General features: G+C 48.7%; 1 protein-coding gene across 1 annotated transcript in view; it reads right to left on the bottom strand.

Annotated features, from left to right (window-relative positions):
- The window catches only part of LOC118836373 (CD177 antigen-like), a 32,053-nt gene extending 16,483 nt beyond the window's left edge, over positions 1–15,570 (bottom strand). Inside the window, exons 1-11 of the mRNA XM_036743685.1 lie at positions 15,531–15,570; positions 15,025–15,168; positions 14,661–14,933; positions 14,203–14,334; positions 13,899–14,024; positions 13,080–13,223; positions 12,691–12,873; positions 12,072–12,203; positions 11,576–11,686; positions 5,689–6,007; positions 1,836–1,933 (exon numbers count right to left, since the gene is read on the bottom strand). Coding sequence (XP_036599580.1) covers positions 1,836–1,933; positions 5,689–6,007; positions 11,576–11,686; positions 12,072–12,203; positions 12,691–12,873; positions 13,080–13,223; positions 13,899–14,024; positions 14,203–14,334; positions 14,661–14,933; positions 15,025–15,168; positions 15,531–15,570 — 1,702 coding nt within the window. The remainder of the gene's footprint in view (positions 1–1,835; positions 1,934–5,688; positions 6,008–11,575; positions 11,687–12,071; positions 12,204–12,690; positions 12,874–13,079; positions 13,224–13,898; positions 14,025–14,202; positions 14,335–14,660; positions 14,934–15,024; positions 15,169–15,530) is intronic.
- Between the last annotated feature and the right edge of the window lie 576 nt (positions 15,571–16,146).

Below are 16,146 nucleotides of genomic sequence, written 5' to 3'. Positions count from 1 at the left end.
TATTTATGTATGTGACGAAGCCTGTTATTAATTCCTTAAGTGACATCTCATCCTCCTGGTGAGGAAATTAATAATGGATGTATGTAAAGTGTAAGACACTGGCTTCTGTTGTGAGTTTTTTAAATATGACAATTGGCCATGGTTCAAATTTTGAGTTTGTAAAAATGATCAGGGTTATAAAGATTAGAAATGGTAATTTAAAATTGTGCTAAGATCACTCTTGTAGGATAATGGACAGAAAGCTGATTCCTATAAGAAGACAACAAAAAAGAAGATGCTGTGCTGGAGATGGCTGGAACAGATACCAAAGACCAGAGGAATTCATTAATGACATTCCTTGCCAGACAGCTGTATAAGACAGGACTTTTTGAATCTTAAAGAGATAGTTGCATTTTTTATTTCTTTTTGAGTCTACGTATCTATATTTATAAAGGGGACTGCCCCCTTTGACTTGTCAATGCTTCGATCGGTCCTTCCTATATTTACTTAAATGGGTGATGGTTAAGGGAAAGAATTCACGTGTATCTCTAATGGTGAAGTGTCTACAAAAGAGAAAGGGGGGATTGATTGGAATGATGAAATAGTGAAATGCCCCTCTTCCTGGTATTGATTCAGAGGGGGTAGCAAAAACAATTATCTATATTTTCAAAAAATTTAACCCATTTAATAATGTATTTTTGACTATTTTTCATACACTACCTTGTATTCTTTGTTTGGTCATGGTAATTTTTTGTCTATCTTGTGTCCTTAGGATAATGAATGCTATGTTTAAGCCACTTAAAATTACAGAATAAAAATGGGGGAGACATGGGGAGCCAGCTATAACCTGTTTAGGCCTCTTAGACCTCTGCAAGGCAGGGTCAATTGAGAATGGGTCTATGCACGGCAAGGCCAGTTTTAGGATAAGAAGACTTAGCAAAGAAAACCCACCTTTGTAGCTGATTGCCCACATGGGAGATGACAGAAATGTTTCAGCCTGGTAATAATCTATGTGTGAGAGAACATAAATGTTTCAATTTGGTTAGCCTTGAGGAAAAATAGTGTCTCACTCCCAGGAACAAGGAGATAAAAAACTTAATTAATGCTTTATTGTACTCTTCTTTGAAGTCAGGATAACTCAGCAATTAACCTGTATAAAATACTGTCAGTAACTCCATTAAAATCAGTCTATAGCTTAACTATACAACTCACCAAGCCCCATGTCTTTGTCTTTTTGTGTCAATTACTTCATGATATATCCACGCCACTGCGGGCACAGTCAGGGGCTTGTTGGGGGATCAGGGGCCCCCATAGTTCCCCCCTGCTCCCTCTATCTCTGTCTCTGTCTCTCTCTGCATGTCTCTGGGTCCTCATCTTCATGGTGGTTGTGATGGAAAGACCTCAGGATCTACTTTCTTATCTTGAGTCTGTTCTGGACTGATCTGTGTGACTCCTTCTCTTCCCTGGGCAACAATAGATTTAAGATAGGAATAAAAATCTTTGTTCATTGGCCTGAGGTTGTGAAGATTGAGTAATGCTATAGAATGAATGGGAAGCACTTAGAATGCTGTAGAACAGAGGATGTCAGGGCTGGGAGGGGCCTTAGAACAGGGAATGTCAGAGCTGGGAGGGCCCTTGGAATGTCAAGGCTGGGAGAGGCCATAGGACAGGCAACATGGAACATATGAGCTAGAAGAAATATTAGAAATTATCTAGCTTAATACTGTCATTTCCTATATAGTGAAACTGAGGCCTGGCAAGGGGTCAGAAATGGCCTAAATTTGCAGAGGACCAGAGTCAGGCCTCCTGAGGTCTTTCTTTGGTGATTGGCCCCATTTCCTCAGACCCTGGGTTACCTGAAGGAGCTGGACTCAGGATGGAAGCTGTGCTGTTAATGTCATTACACTGGTTGAAGGAGCAGACTTTGGTGTAGGAGATGATGTCACCCCTGGAGCTGCAATCGTGCTGGGGCCAGAGGAAGTTATCCCAGCTGCTGTACACCCCTTACTGCCCCTAGTGGTGCCTCTGGTCCCTGGAGGTAGAGAGAGCCTGAGAACGTGGGGATCAGGATCCCTAGGATCCTACACAGGGTAAGGACTGGGGGATCAGGATGTGTGGGTCTCTGAGGAGTAGGGGAACTGAGGAATGGGGACTCTCGAATCCCCAAGAGGTTGGAGGCTAGAGGTCAGCACTACTGGGGCCCTTAGGAGGTTAGAGGCTGGGGAATAACACGTGTAAGTCCCTGAGGAGCTGAGACTTAGGGCATTTAGAATGCCTGGGTCTCTACAGTCTTTGAAGGGGATGGAGTTGGGACCCCCTCACCTGACTCTGTGAAGAGCACAGTCTCCTGACACACCTCCCTGTCCTGACAGGTGATGGCATTTTCAATTGTTAGGTTTTGTGGTTGCTCTCTCTTGTTTTGTCCAGAGTTTAAAATCACTCCTGTATAATATGTCAAGGCCCCAGTGCCTGGAAGGGGAAGGGCCTGGCTCAGCACCAGTGTCTCTTTCCCTTTGGGGATCCAGGTCTTCTAGCCATTATCTTCCACCCCAGGCTGACCCCCTGGGAGCCCTCATGAGGGAAATTTTGGCATTAGCCAGGAGGAGGTGGCTCTGTGGGAAAATACCAGCCACTTCCATTTCTGGACTGCTCTAATGCGGACCAAGTGATTTTCTTACACCAGCTTTGTGACTTCGGGCCATTGTTATCCCCACTTCACAGATAAGGAAATAGAAGCTCTTGCTTAGGGTCACAAGGAAATGAGTAGCCAAGTAAGATTCAAAGCCTGTCCCTCTGAATCCAAGCCCTGGGCACTTTGCACTAGGTCACTATCTGGGGTAAGATTGTGTCTCCCTGTCACCCCAACCAGAGGCCAGAATCCTCCAGTGGCTGTCCTACAGAGGACTCTGAGGATCCTCTTCACTCTCCAGGGATCCAGACTCCTGCTCCTGAATCCCTCCCTCCTCCTTCTCCCTCCTACCTCTCCCTGAAGGACTAAGGCATTGAGATCCCCAGCCTCCATCCTATCTGGAGTCAAGGACTCCTGATTTGCCAATTCTTGCCTCCCACACAAAGTAACCCATGTGCCTGGATCTGCAGCTCTACACTTTTAGGCACCAGAGATCTAGCCCACCTTCCCTTTCCCCCACAACAAGGATGACCCCACTCTCCAGTATCCATCTCCCTCCCCCTTCCAAGGTCTTGCAGTTTTGGGTCCTGGTCCTTGACAGAGGACCTGGGGGTCCAGTGACTCCCGCAGCATACAAGGAAGATTGAGGGCTGCTCCAAGGAGCCAGAATAGCAGCTGGAGTCCCATGGTCTTGGAGCCTTGGTCTGGATGGGAGCTGAAGGTTGCTTCTGTCACCTTCTAATTCCCTTCATATATCCCTCTGCTGAGCAAACATGCTTCTTAGGTTGGGGAAAGAAAACCCACAATTACTTAACTATTGAGTCAAAGGAAAGGCATGCCAGGGTAGAGCACCTTAGCAGCCAGGCTTCTGGTTCCTTAGGGAAACTTCATCCCTCAACCCCCACAGTCCTCAGAGACCCAGGTACCCAGGGACTCAGGGCCTCCCATTACCTAGACCCTGCCCCCTCAGAGAAATCTATCAGGGTCCCTGGTCCTTAGTTTCCTCATCAGGTGAGGACATCTCTGCTCCAGACTTGCCTCAGCTGAGAACGTCTCAATCATTTATGAAGACTGCCCAGGGAGGCTGTGGGAGAACATGCACAGCTTGACATTGACTTTGACCCCCTCTGTCTTTAACATAACTTTCTTCCTGCCTATCCCTCCTCTCCCCGTGTTTTCTCCTCCTCTCTCCCAATCCTCTCTCCTTCTCTAGGTTTAGTTAAAAGAATAATGAATTAGAGGTAGAGAATTTTATCAATAACCTATTAGTGCTAAGCATTGTGCTTAGTATACAAAGAAAGATGGGAAGGGAGTGAATGATTGTACTAAGTACTTTGTACAAAGATTCTCTCATTCCACCTTTCAACCACCCTGGGAAGTAGGTGGTATTATCCCCACTTGCTCATTGAAGAGACTGAGAGTTCACATACCTGGGAAGTAGGTGGTATTATCCCCACTTGCTCATTGAAGAGACTGAGAGTTCACATACCTAGTAAGTGTTTGAGGCTGGATTTGAACTCAGGTCTTCCCGACTCTAGGCCCAGCACTATCTACTGTCTCCAAAGTGGGGGGGGGGAATCTAGACACAAGAAAAAATGGAAGGTGATCTCAGAGGAAAGGGATAAAGAGCTGAGGGACCAGGAAAAGCTTCTCACAAAAGGTGGCATGTCAGGTGAGTCTTACAGAATGGCAAAGGAACCTGGAAGCAGAAGGGAGGAGATAGAGCCTTCCACATGTAGGGGACAGACAGTGAAAATGCCAGCCCTGGGTGATTTTGTTTAAGGAACAGCCAGGAGCCCAGCCACTGGACTGTAGCATGTGGAGGAGAGTAAGGTGTGAAAAGCTGTAGTGTTAATGCCACTTGTAGCTGGTGTAGAGGTGTAAGACCAATAACACCACTACACAGGAGGGCTGCTAGCATGGGTTCTTTGATCTGCTTTTATAAAGGAAAGGCAAATTTTAAAGGGGTAACAATCTTACTTTAATTACAGACAAGAAGAAAATACAAGTAGAGAAATTAGCACAGAGATTCAACAGACAGGGCTCCAACTGTCTGAACAAAGTAATACAACCACGTACATACACCACCAGATCAAGGGAGCACCAACATCTGAGTAGTCAGGGGGCTGTTAAAAAACAGTTACCTAGAGTCCCATCAAAGGAATCAAACAGTCCTCATGAGCAAGCCCCCAAAGCAAAATCTCACCTTGAAATATATATATATATACACACACACACACACACACACTTCTCAGAGCCAGAAGGGATCACAACCCTCATAATTCAGTGCCTAATTAGCTTAGTACCAAAAGGTGTCAAAGCCTTCCTACAAACAAGCTTCCCCTAAGCAAGCTTCCTTTTAATCAAGTTCCTCCCTCAGTGGGCTCTGTGTGATGCAGGATGTATGACAGCTGTGATCTGGACCAGAGCTCAAAGCAGCAAGACATCTATGATTGAACACAAATGGTCACATAGGCCTATCAATGGACTGGGCAGATCTTCATATTCCATTAACAGTACATTTGGCTCCAAGATGTTACATGTTAATTACATAGGCTGACGGGACTTTAGGGACAACTTGTATCTGGATAGGCATTAACATCACTTAAGAAGTAAGTACAACATAATTCCCACAAAATAAACACATCATGAGCTTTACATTTGCAAATTACATAACAACTTATTACCAGGGTGGCCACTTGGTCTTAAACAAGCACAAAGAATAAAGTCTTCTTGGGGGTGTGTCCTTCTCCCCACGCTAGCATTGCAGGCTCCCTCCTAGCCCTCTCAGGTGCACACATGCTCTAACGAGCCAAGTCCTAGTCTTAACACTGTTCCAGCCCCCTGTTCCAAGTCCTGAGAGTGGTCCTGGGTGACAAAGCCAACAGGGTGGGTTCCTGGGGGCCATGGCGCTTCCCCTATCCCACCATAGATAACTTTTCCCCACCCCAGATCCCAAACCATCCCAGGGGGATACAACAGGAAAGCATATTCAGTGCTCCGGCCTTGCTGCAAAGTTTTTTATCTTGCCCAGAAGCTGACTTCTGAACTCCAGGGTTCCTCTTCATGCAGGGGCTGACCGCTCCTGGCTCCTGCCTAGGTCCACATGGAGGCAGCTCTGCACTCCTGCTCCTGTTCCATATTCCACCTCACAGGGGAAGGGACTGCTCCATTCCACTTCCTCTGCTTCTGCTGCTTCTGAACACTGCTCCAGCTCCTGTTTCAAGTTCTGGGGGCCAGTGTCCCTGCATGGGCTCTGAATGCAATACACTTTCAGGGTGTCCACTCCTCTGGCATAGTGCATGGTGGGGCTACTCCACTTGAGCCCTGGCTCTGGCTCTGGCCATCTCCACCTCCCACCTCCCACAGCTGCTGCTCCCACCAATCTCCTCCTGAATGCTAGTGGTGTAAGGAGGGGGAAGGAGAGGTTATCTCCCAGGGGCCCTGCTCTGGGCACCTGGGAAACTGCTCCTGTCACTGGTCATTGCTACTTGCCTGTTTCCCCTCAGGTCACTGCTGCTCCTGGGGCTCCACAGAACCATAGCCACCGCAACTGGCAAACAACAGGCAATTATCCCAGTCCCACTAAACCCCATACATTCCTTTTAGCCTATGCAGATCCTGCTGACTACACCAAATGTAACGTTAATGCTATTTGCAGCTGCTGTGGAGGTGTAAGATCAATAACACCAGCACACAGGAGGGCTGCTAGCACAGTTCTTTGATCTGCTTTTCTAAAGGAAAGGGAACTTTTAAAAGGGCCAACAATCTTACTTTAATTATAGATAAGTAGAAAATACAAGCAGAGAAATCAGCACAGAGATTCAACAGACAGGGCTCCAACTGTCTGAACAAAATATTTGGCTAATAGGCTTAGACCTAGGAGGTATCATAACCCTCGTGACTCAGTGCCTAATTAGCTTAGTACCAAAAGGTGTGAAAGCCTTCCTATAAGTAAGCCTCCCCATAAGCAAACCTCCCCCTAAGCAAGCTCCTCCTTAGGCAAGTTCCTCCCCCAATGGGCTCTGTGTGACTCAGGATGTATCACAGTTGTGAGCTGGGCCAGAGCTCAAAGCAGGAAGATATCTGTGATTGAAACACCTGTGTGCCTTTAGACTTGGGAACATGGCCCCTATTCCAGGAAGAAAGGGGGCACATGTCACATGGGCCTATTAATGGACGGGGAAGATCTTCATATTCCATTAACATTACAGAAGACTGGAAAGGGAGGAGGGGGCCAGGTTGTGAAGGACTTGAAAAGCCAAACAGAGGATGTTGTCTTTGCCATTGGAGGCCATAGGGAGATAATGGAGTTTACTGAGTAGGCTGTGACATGATCTGACCTGTGCTTTAGGAAAATTCTTTTGGGGTGGGGTGGGGGTAACATTAACTGGCTCTCAAATGTAGGAAAGAAACATGGCCAAGGGTGATGAGAACTTCCTCATCCAAACCAGCATCACTGAGGAGCTGTGAACCCCAAACTGGGAGAGTTCCTGCAAGAACCGTTGTGCTATGACCTGGTGAGGCAATGTTAAACTACAAAGGATCTTAGACCTAGAACACAGAATGAGAGAGGCAGAAGAGATCTTAGAATACAGAATGCCAGAGCTAGGAAGAACCTTGGAGCATGGGATGTCAGAGCTTGAAGGGGTCTTAGAATATGGGATGTCACAGCTATATATCAAAGTTAGAAGGGATCTTGAAACAATGTCTTAGACAAAGAATGTCTAAGCTCAACAATCTTATTACATAGGGTGTCAAAGCTGGGAAAAGACCTTAGAGCATGGGATGTCAGAGCTGGGAGGGGCCTTACAATATGGGATGCCAGAACTATATATCAAAGCTAGAAGGGGCCTTGAAACATAGAATGTCTGAGTCTAAGGTAACCTTATTACATAGGGTTTCAGAGCTGGGAAAAGACCTTAGAACACAGCATGTAAGAGCTGGGAGGGGACTTAGAACAAAGACTGTCTGAATCCAGCAGGACCTGGCATGATCATCAGTAGGAGAAGAGGACAAGAGATTCAAGATTAGGTGATGGTATAGAGTTGAACTAGTTCACCAAGGGATGGAGAGTGTAGTCAGTGCTCAGAGGAATGTCTTGGGAGAGAAAGGAGGGATGGAGGGATTGGAAGTCACATCAAGGATGAAGAACAGGGTGAGGAACTGTAAAGTAGTGGGAAAGATGAAATGATGAAATCAGATAAAGGAATGTTGGAATTCATGAACACGGAAGTGGATCCCTTGTGGGTGATGGCAAGATCAAGGACATGACTGTATGTGACTGAGGTGGAAGAGAAAAGAAAGTCATTGGAACTGAGTAAATTGAGCAACTGGGAAGTGAGGGAATTTGATTTAATATGTAAAAGCTCTTAGGCTAAGGGAAGGAGTTAGGCTGGAGGCAAAGACTGTGAGTCAGTCCCTGAATTCAGTGAGGAAGGAAGGAGAATGTCTCTGGGGTTGGCAAATAATAGTTACCATCATCTTGAGGAGGTGATTTGTTGGAGGAGAGGTTACTGAGTGGTGATGGTAGAGGGAGAGCCTGAAAATGCAATTGAGGAATGAGGAATATGCCTGCTTCCTTGACACAATTAGTGAGTAAAATTGCAAACAGTCCTGGGAAGTGTGGTCAGAGATTCCATGTTATCAAGAAGGAGGCAGGTCAAAGTGAAAGCCAGCAGACTGAGGGAAAGAAAAACCTTCAAGAGGAGAGCATGTATATTAAGCAATACAAGGACACTCTCAAGGTCTCTGAAGAACTTTAGTATTGATTGTGAGACTTGGACCTCCCAGTGTGGTGTGCCTGCATCAAAGAAGGGGCAGGGCTCTCTGAGCAAGGCAGAATTGTAGTAGCTCAAAAGAAACATGAGAAGCAAAATTTAGAGATATCCCCACTCCATATGTTCACACCAACTGTTTGTGCCCCACCTATGGTAGTGCATTTCAAGCTCATATTGGTCTGATGGGCCATAGTGGACAGAAAGCTGGCCTTTAAATCCCAAAGACCTGGATTGAGGACCCCCTTGGGATACACTCTGGCTGTGTGATCTGGAACAGGACATTTTCCTGCTCAGCACTCTAGGAAGTGCTTGCTCAGATGACAAGCTGGCAGAAAAGGTGCCAGCCTGCAGTGGAGCAGGGAGCTTCTTCACCTGAGACTTCCCATGCCAGTGAAATCATACAAACCTGACCCTGAACTTGATAATCCATGTCTTTGCACTTTCATCTAAATTGTCCCTGCTTAGAATGCTCTTTCTCCTTCTGTGCTTCTCAGAATCTCAATCTTTATCCAAGAGTCAGCTGGGGCCAACTGCTCCATGAAGCACTTACAGAGGGTGGGACCTGTTGCCTTCCCCCTAGTAGAGTGGAAGCTCCCTGAGAGCAGTGATGGAATTGTTTTCCTTTGTAGCCCCAGCACCTGGCATAGTGTTGTGCCCGTAGCAGGTGTTTCATGAATTTTTGTTGAATAGTTTAATGTTGTGTATTGAAGTTATCTGCAGGTATCGTTTCTATTTCCTGCTATGGAAAATCATGGGCTTGAGGCTCCTAGTGGGGGGTGGGGTGGGGACAACACTGTGAGGATGAGACCACTGAGGAGAGATGAGTAGGAGATGGTGGCACGGTAAGGATGAGACCACTGATGAGAGGTCGGGGAGTGTTTCACAGATAACACACAGGAGCCATTGGAGGTTCTGAACTCCAGCCTCTAACAGGTTCACTCTTGATCTCACCAGAGAGGCAGACAGCTTCGAAGGGGTTAATAATCAGCTTTATTCTAGTCTAGTCTTCTCAGAAGTGTTGCTGAGTACTAACTTCTACAGTATTCCCTAATCGTCATTCTCGCGGGGTGAGGGGGAGAATGGGGGGCAACTATGTCTACATCTCGATGGGCTCAATTGGGACAGGCACAGCCTGGGCTCTCCTAAATCCCCTCAAGCCTCAATGGAGGCCAGTTGAGGCAGGCATATGCATTCCTCTATGCATTACCCATGGATTCCCCGATTGGTTCCCTGTGGATTCCCCACTCACTGACCAGTGCCCACTTGCATTATAGGGCAACAGATGAAGAAGGCACCTTGCCAATATTAAGCTCACAGGTTAACTTTGACAACATCATCATTCTGAGCAAGCATAGTAAACATCAGTTATGTCACTCCCATATCTCACCGCACAAATCTCAGTAGGACTGTCTGTCACTATGATTCTAGGAATTACTATCTAGGATCCTTGAGACTATTCTGGAAGTTATTATTTAACACCTGGAAACTAGACATTCTCATGGCCGTGGATACTGAGAAACCAAACTCTAAAAGGATAACAAAATCCTCCTTACATACAAGGAGGGCACTGTGAGAAGGAGACCACTCAGGAAAGGTGAGGGGGGGCATGGCGAGGAGAAGACCACTGAGGAAGTTTGGGGGGAGTTACTGTGAGGATGAGACCATTGAGGGGAGAGGTCCTGGATGAGCCTCTGTAATGGTAATTAAAGTGGGACCTTTTTTTTTTTTACTGTTTTCTCTTTCAGAATGCTAAAGTAATCAAGTGCCTTTGATTAAGTCTTACTAGGTGCAAAGCCCCAGGCCCACATCTTTCTGCTGATCAGTTATGAAGCCTTTGGGCCCTAAGAAGGGTATATAAACTCAGAGGTTAGTGTTTTGTTTGGGGCTCTCACTCACTGGAAGAGTGTTGGTGTGGAGACTCTGGGTAGCCATTGTTAAAGAGTTGTACCCCTCCCCTCCCCAGGTTTGAAGAAAACCAAGGTCTTGGTGCTTCTCTTTTTGGTAACTATGTATGTGATGTCTTGATCAGATAAAGTCTGTCTGTTTAATGGTGTCATTTGCTCTGTTTATATTTTCTCTGTTTGTAATTTCTGTTTACATTTGCTCTGAAGTTCAGGGTGCTGGCTTTCCCCCCCTGGACTAACTGAATGATACATGTATGTTTGATTAAAGTGAGATTGTAAACCCCTTAAAGTTGCTTTCCTTAGAAAAGCAGATCAAAGAACCTGTGCTGGCAGTTCTTGTTGCTGGTCTTGTTGGGTCTTACACCCCTTCAGCAGCTGCTACCCACATTATTGCTACAGCCCCCTCAGGTAGTTGGGTATTCTCTAGAGCAAGGGGGCAGTTGGCTCATTGAGCAATCTTTTTTTTTTCTTACTGTGATGTAATCTGGATGGGGAAGTCTCCATGAGGAAATCTGCTCTGCAGGGGAAGAATTCCTGGCTCTCAGGGCAAAGGAGCTGTGCTTAAATCCCACTTCTAATGCAGAGTTCCAGTGAGACCTTGGGGCATCACCTAACTTTCCCAGGTCTCAGTTTCCTTATCTGAAACCTCTGTGGTTCAGATTAAATGGCTCCAATCCTATAAACCAATGCAGGTCAGCATTAGGGGCCAAGACGAATTCAGTTGTCCAGGGTCTCACATCCAGGATGGGTGAGAGGTCAGCTTGTCCCCAGATCTCCCAGCTCTCTGTCCATTAAGCTGGTGCCATTCTATGAGGAGAGCCCATGCAGAGGTCACTGGTCTGTCAGGAGCTGGGCTGGCACAAAAGCAGTGTCAGGGAGTGGGGGAAGAAGAGGAGGAGGGGAATGGTCTTTGCTTTCTCCTCCCCCATTGTGCCATACACAGACTGAGGCCCCAGATTGTATTGTAGAGCAGATTGTATTTTTGAATCTCAATGAATATGCTTATATGCTTAATATCCACATGCTTCCTGCCAAGCCTCTTCCAGAATCAAGGCACAGGGGTATTGGGTGGGGGGATTGGGAGTGAGGAGCCATTTGTGTTTAAGGTCATTCTCATAGCAAAACGGATCAGGGGGCTCTCCAGATCTTAATGGGTCACAGAAGAGCCAGAGGCCATCAGACTGCGGGAAGGCACGCCCACAGGGCCAGGAGCAATCCAGCTCCCATTCCCCAGGCTTGCACTGTGATGGCAGAAACCCTGTTAGGTTTGCTCTGGTCCTCACATTCCTCAGTCACAGCAATGGGCCCAAAAGCCTGGGTGTTTCCAAGTAGACGGCAGCCTGTGACGGCTTCGGGGGCACAGCCCTGTATACTGAAGTTCCTTGTAATCCCTCCTGGTCCCAAACAGACACAGAAAGAGCTGTCACTCTAGAACTGGTGACCCAGGAGTCCAAATCTCCCAGTTCCCACCTGCTCCCCATGGACCCAGGAGTCCAGATTCCCCAGTTATCACCCCACACATCGACCCAGGAATCCAGATCCCCCAGTTATCACCCCCCACATGGACCCAGGAGTCCAGATCCCTCAGTTACCAGCCCAGGAACCCAGGAGTTCAGACCTCCCAGTTCCCACGCCCTCCCCATGGACCCAGGTTCCTGATTTGACAGCTTACAGCCCAGTCTTCCAGCCCTCCTGATCCCCTGGCCCCTGTCCTTTCAGGGTCCCAGGTATTCTAATCCCCCAGTCCCAGATCCAGAAGGAGCCAGGCACAGCCCTTACCTCCACTGAGCTGTAACAGTCCCTGGTAACACTGGGAGGTGCCCTCTGGGCACAGGGAAAGAGCAGTGCTTGAACAGGAGGATCCCAAGGCCACACATGTTGGACACTGGAGACCACTGGAGGAAGGGGCAGCTGTTTGGGGAGGAAGAGGGTCAGAGGCTTGTTGGGGAACCTGGGGCCCCCACTGTTTTCCCCCTGCTCTGTCTTTCTCTGTCTCTCTGCCTCTCTGCACGCCTCTGGGTTCCCTTGTCTTCATGGTGGTTGTTATGGAAAGACCTCAGAATCGACTTTCTTATCTTGGCTCTGTGCTGGACTGGTCTGTGTGACTCCTTCTCCTCCCTGAGCAACAACAGCTCTAAGACAGAAATAAAAATCTTTGTTCATTGGTTTGTGGTTGTGAGGATTGAGTAATGCTGTAGAATGAATGGGAAGCACTTAGAGTGCTGTAGAACAGGGGATGTCAGGGCTGGGAGGGGCCTTAGAACAGGGAATGTCAGAGATGGCAGGGGTCTTAGAACAAGGACCATTAGCTCGTCCTGCCATCTTGTCTCCTCTTTCTTTATCTCTCAGGCCCACTTCCTTCTTCCCTCCCTCCCTCCTTGTCCCCAGCTCAGGGTACCTGTGGGTGGTCGGGAGCGCCACAAAGGAAAGGTGGAGCTGAGGTTGTTGCAGAGGTCTGAGTGGCAGACGTGGGTGTAGGAGGAGATGGTCACCCCTGGGGGCCTTCTGTGCCAAGTGTTGAGTGGCTCCCGTGTGCGGCCTCTCTGGCAGCCTTTACTGAAGGCTATAGCCACTCTGTCTCCTGCAGGGATGGGGGATGTACCTTAGTCTTTCAGTGGAGGCTGGACTGGGCCTATAAATGTGCCTCTTGGGGCCAAATGATGAGATATGTGGGGATGGTGGGTGCTTTGCTACCTGGGGTGAGAGCTGGGAGCCTGGGATGCCTGGGTTGGTGAAAGGAAAGGGCTGAGGATGTATTGGAGTTTCAGAGCTCTATCTGCACCTTACCAGATTCCAGGAGAATCAGAGTGTCCTGACAGGCTTCCCCTGGCTCACAGGTCTCTCTGTAGGAGGCCGTAAATGAGAGGGGGAAATCTGATTTGTCCTTTATTGCAACTAGGTGTCCCTTGAAGCAGACCAGGGTCCTGGTGTCTAGGGAAAGAAAACATCTGGAATCAGGGGACCCAGGTGTCTCAGCCCCCCAGGTCCCAAGTTTCAAGGCCACTAGTCAACCCTCCTTATTCCCTCTGCCCCATCAATAGGACCCTCTTATACTCTGCATGTAAAGATAGACTCTGGCACCAGGTGGCAGGAAGTGGCCTAACTGGGGATTCATGTTCTCTCCAGATCTCCCCTCAACCCCACTGCTGTGATCCTTTGGGAACCCACATTCCCTTGGAGAGTCAAAGGTGAGTAGTTCTCCAGGGCAAGGAGAGGGGTGGGAGGAGGAATTCTTGGGAAAGGGACTGGCTACTGGTTCCCCCTCCCAATATACTGAATATATTTTGTCTCCATATCTATATCCATATCAGCTCTGTGTGTAGGTGTACATGCTTGAATTTTCTGATAGAAGGTAGGCTTCCTGAGGGCAGGCACAGTTTCTTTTTTGTCCTTGTAACCCTAGTGCCTACCACAGTGGCTGGCACATAGGAGATACTGAATTAATGCTTGTTGATTGATGAGAAGAGGACATGTTGGGGATATGTTGGGTGGGTCAGATTTTGGGAGCAGCAGGGGCATTAAGTGAACGTCCAGGGTCAAGGAAGTTCAGGATTCATAAAAGAATGACCCTGGGCTAATGAGGTTCTGAGGGGTCCCTTGACTCACCCTGGCTCCCTTCACTCTCACAGCTTTCTGTCAGAGAAATGGTCCCAATCGCTGTTGTCCCGTTGAGCAGCTGGCAACCATTGTGGGGAACACAGCCCTGAACCCTTAGAGGATGGGAGAGACCCCCTGTAGAGAGAGACAGAAGGGGGTGAGAGGGACTCACCCACAGGCTTGGGATGCAGGTGCCCCTAAGGGAGACAAGTCCTGCTCTAGAACCTGGCCTGAGTCAAGAGATGCAGCTTTCTGGACTGCAGCCCAGACTCAGCCCCCACCACCATGAGGCACTCAGGCCTGTGGTTCTCACCCCCAGAGAGCTGGATGGTTCCACTGTAGCAGTGAGTTGTGCCTGAGGGACAGGTGACCAGGGGAGCATCAGAAGGGCAGGAATAAGGAGACACACAGACTGGGCACCGCAAGCCCCCTTGTGCTGGGGCATCTGAGGAAGGAAAATGGGTGGGTACCGGGGAAGCCCAGATCCCTGAGCAAGGACCAGACCCCTTCTTCCTTCCTCTGTTCCCTTCATTTTTCTTCATCCCCTCCTTGTCTTTCACCATCTCCACTCTCCTCCTCCTCCACCTCCTTCTATCTGTCTGCTCTACCCACATCTTGTTCCTGTTTTTCCTGTAGGACTTCATCTTTCTCCCTGTTGTCTCTCAGTCTCCTCTCTCCTGTCCTCACCTCAGTATGTTTCCGCTCCTCCCTTCCCTTCCTTCCCCCCTCTGCTTCTCAGCCCTTTTTGCTCCCTCCTTCTGCCCAGGGTACCTGTGGGTTCCGGAGTCCACAAGGGGACACTGGTTTCAAGATCATTGCAGAGGTCTGAGTGGCAAACTTTGGTGAGGGATGCAATGGTCACCCCTGGGCCTGCTCTGTGCTGGATGTCCTTGGCTTCATGGGCTTGGCCTCCAGTGCACCCATGACTGATAACTGCACCCACTCTGTTCCCTGCGGGGGGAAGGAATTTCTGATAGAAGGAGGCAGGGACAGGCTGGTCCTGGGTACCTGGTCTTTGGAGGCAGAGGTCCACCAGCTGCTGGCCTAGGACAATAGAGCCCCTGAGGAGGTGGGAGGTGGACTGGGGAAGTGACAGAAGGTCACAGAGCCCCTTTTTTATCCCAGAATTCCTTACCTGACTCCAGAAGGATAAGGGTCTCCTGACATCCTTCCCCTGGCTGACAGGTCTCATTCAGATGGATAGTCCATGAGACGGGGAAAGCTGATCTGTCGTCATCGTGGATCAGATAGCCCTTCTTACAGACCAAGGCCTTGCTCCCTGGGGAAAGAGGAGGCAACATTAGATGCTGTCCTTCTTCTTCCTGGTGACCTCAGCTCCTCACATCCAGGAGCACCCCCAAATCTGACACTGGAAGGGTCCCATTTTATAGGTGTGGAAACTGAGGCCCATAGAAGGGAAGTGATTTACTCAGAATCACACCATGAGTGAGAGACAACCAGCATTCAGATAGCTCCCCTGGCTGCAGGTTCAGGAGTCCTTCCAAGGCACCAGCTAAGTTCACCCAAGTGCCTTTAGGCACATTCTTTTCAGAGCTGCTCTTGTCAGGCTCCTTTAACCCTTGGCCACCCAAACTCTCCCCCTCTCAGAAACTCTGACATCCCTCCCTCCCTCCTTCCTACCTCTCCCTGAAGGACAGGCATTGAGATCCCCAACCTCCATCCTATCAGGGACCTAGAAGTCCCCATTCACCAATTCTTGCCTTCCACACAAACCCACCCAAGTGCCTGGATCTGCAGCTCTACACTTTTAGGCACCAGAGGTCTAGCCCTCCTCCCCTTTCCACCACAACAAGGATGACCCCACTCTCCAGAATCCTTCTCCCTCCCCTTCCAAGATCTTGCAGTTCTAGCTCCTGGTCCTTGCCAGAGGACCTGGGGGACTAGTGAACCACATGGCGTACAAGGAAGCTCGAGGGCTACCGCAAGGAGCCAGAACAGCAGCTGGAGTCTCATGGTCTTGGAGCCTTGATCTGGATGGGAGCTGAAGGTTGTTTCTGTCACCTTCTAAGTGATCCAACTTCCCTTCTTATGTCCCTCTGCTGAGCTAACATCCTCTTCAGGTTGGGGAAAGAAAACCCATAATTACTTAACTATTGAGTCAAAGGAAAGGCATGGCAGGGTAGAGCACCTTAGCAGCCAGGCTTCTGGCTCCTTAGGGAAATTTCATCCTCCATCCCCCACATTCCTCAGAGACCCAGGTACCCAGCCACTCCCCAGGGACTCCGGGCATCTGATT

This window comes from Trichosurus vulpecula, chromosome 2, assembly GCF_011100635.1.
Source record: "Trichosurus vulpecula isolate mTriVul1 chromosome 2, mTriVul1.pri, whole genome shotgun sequence".
NCBI classification, from domain to species: domain Eukaryota; kingdom Metazoa; phylum Chordata; class Mammalia; order Diprotodontia; family Phalangeridae; genus Trichosurus; species Trichosurus vulpecula.
The sequence above is the reverse complement of the archived record's forward strand: the minus strand, read 5'-3'. Positions and strand labels throughout refer to the sequence as shown.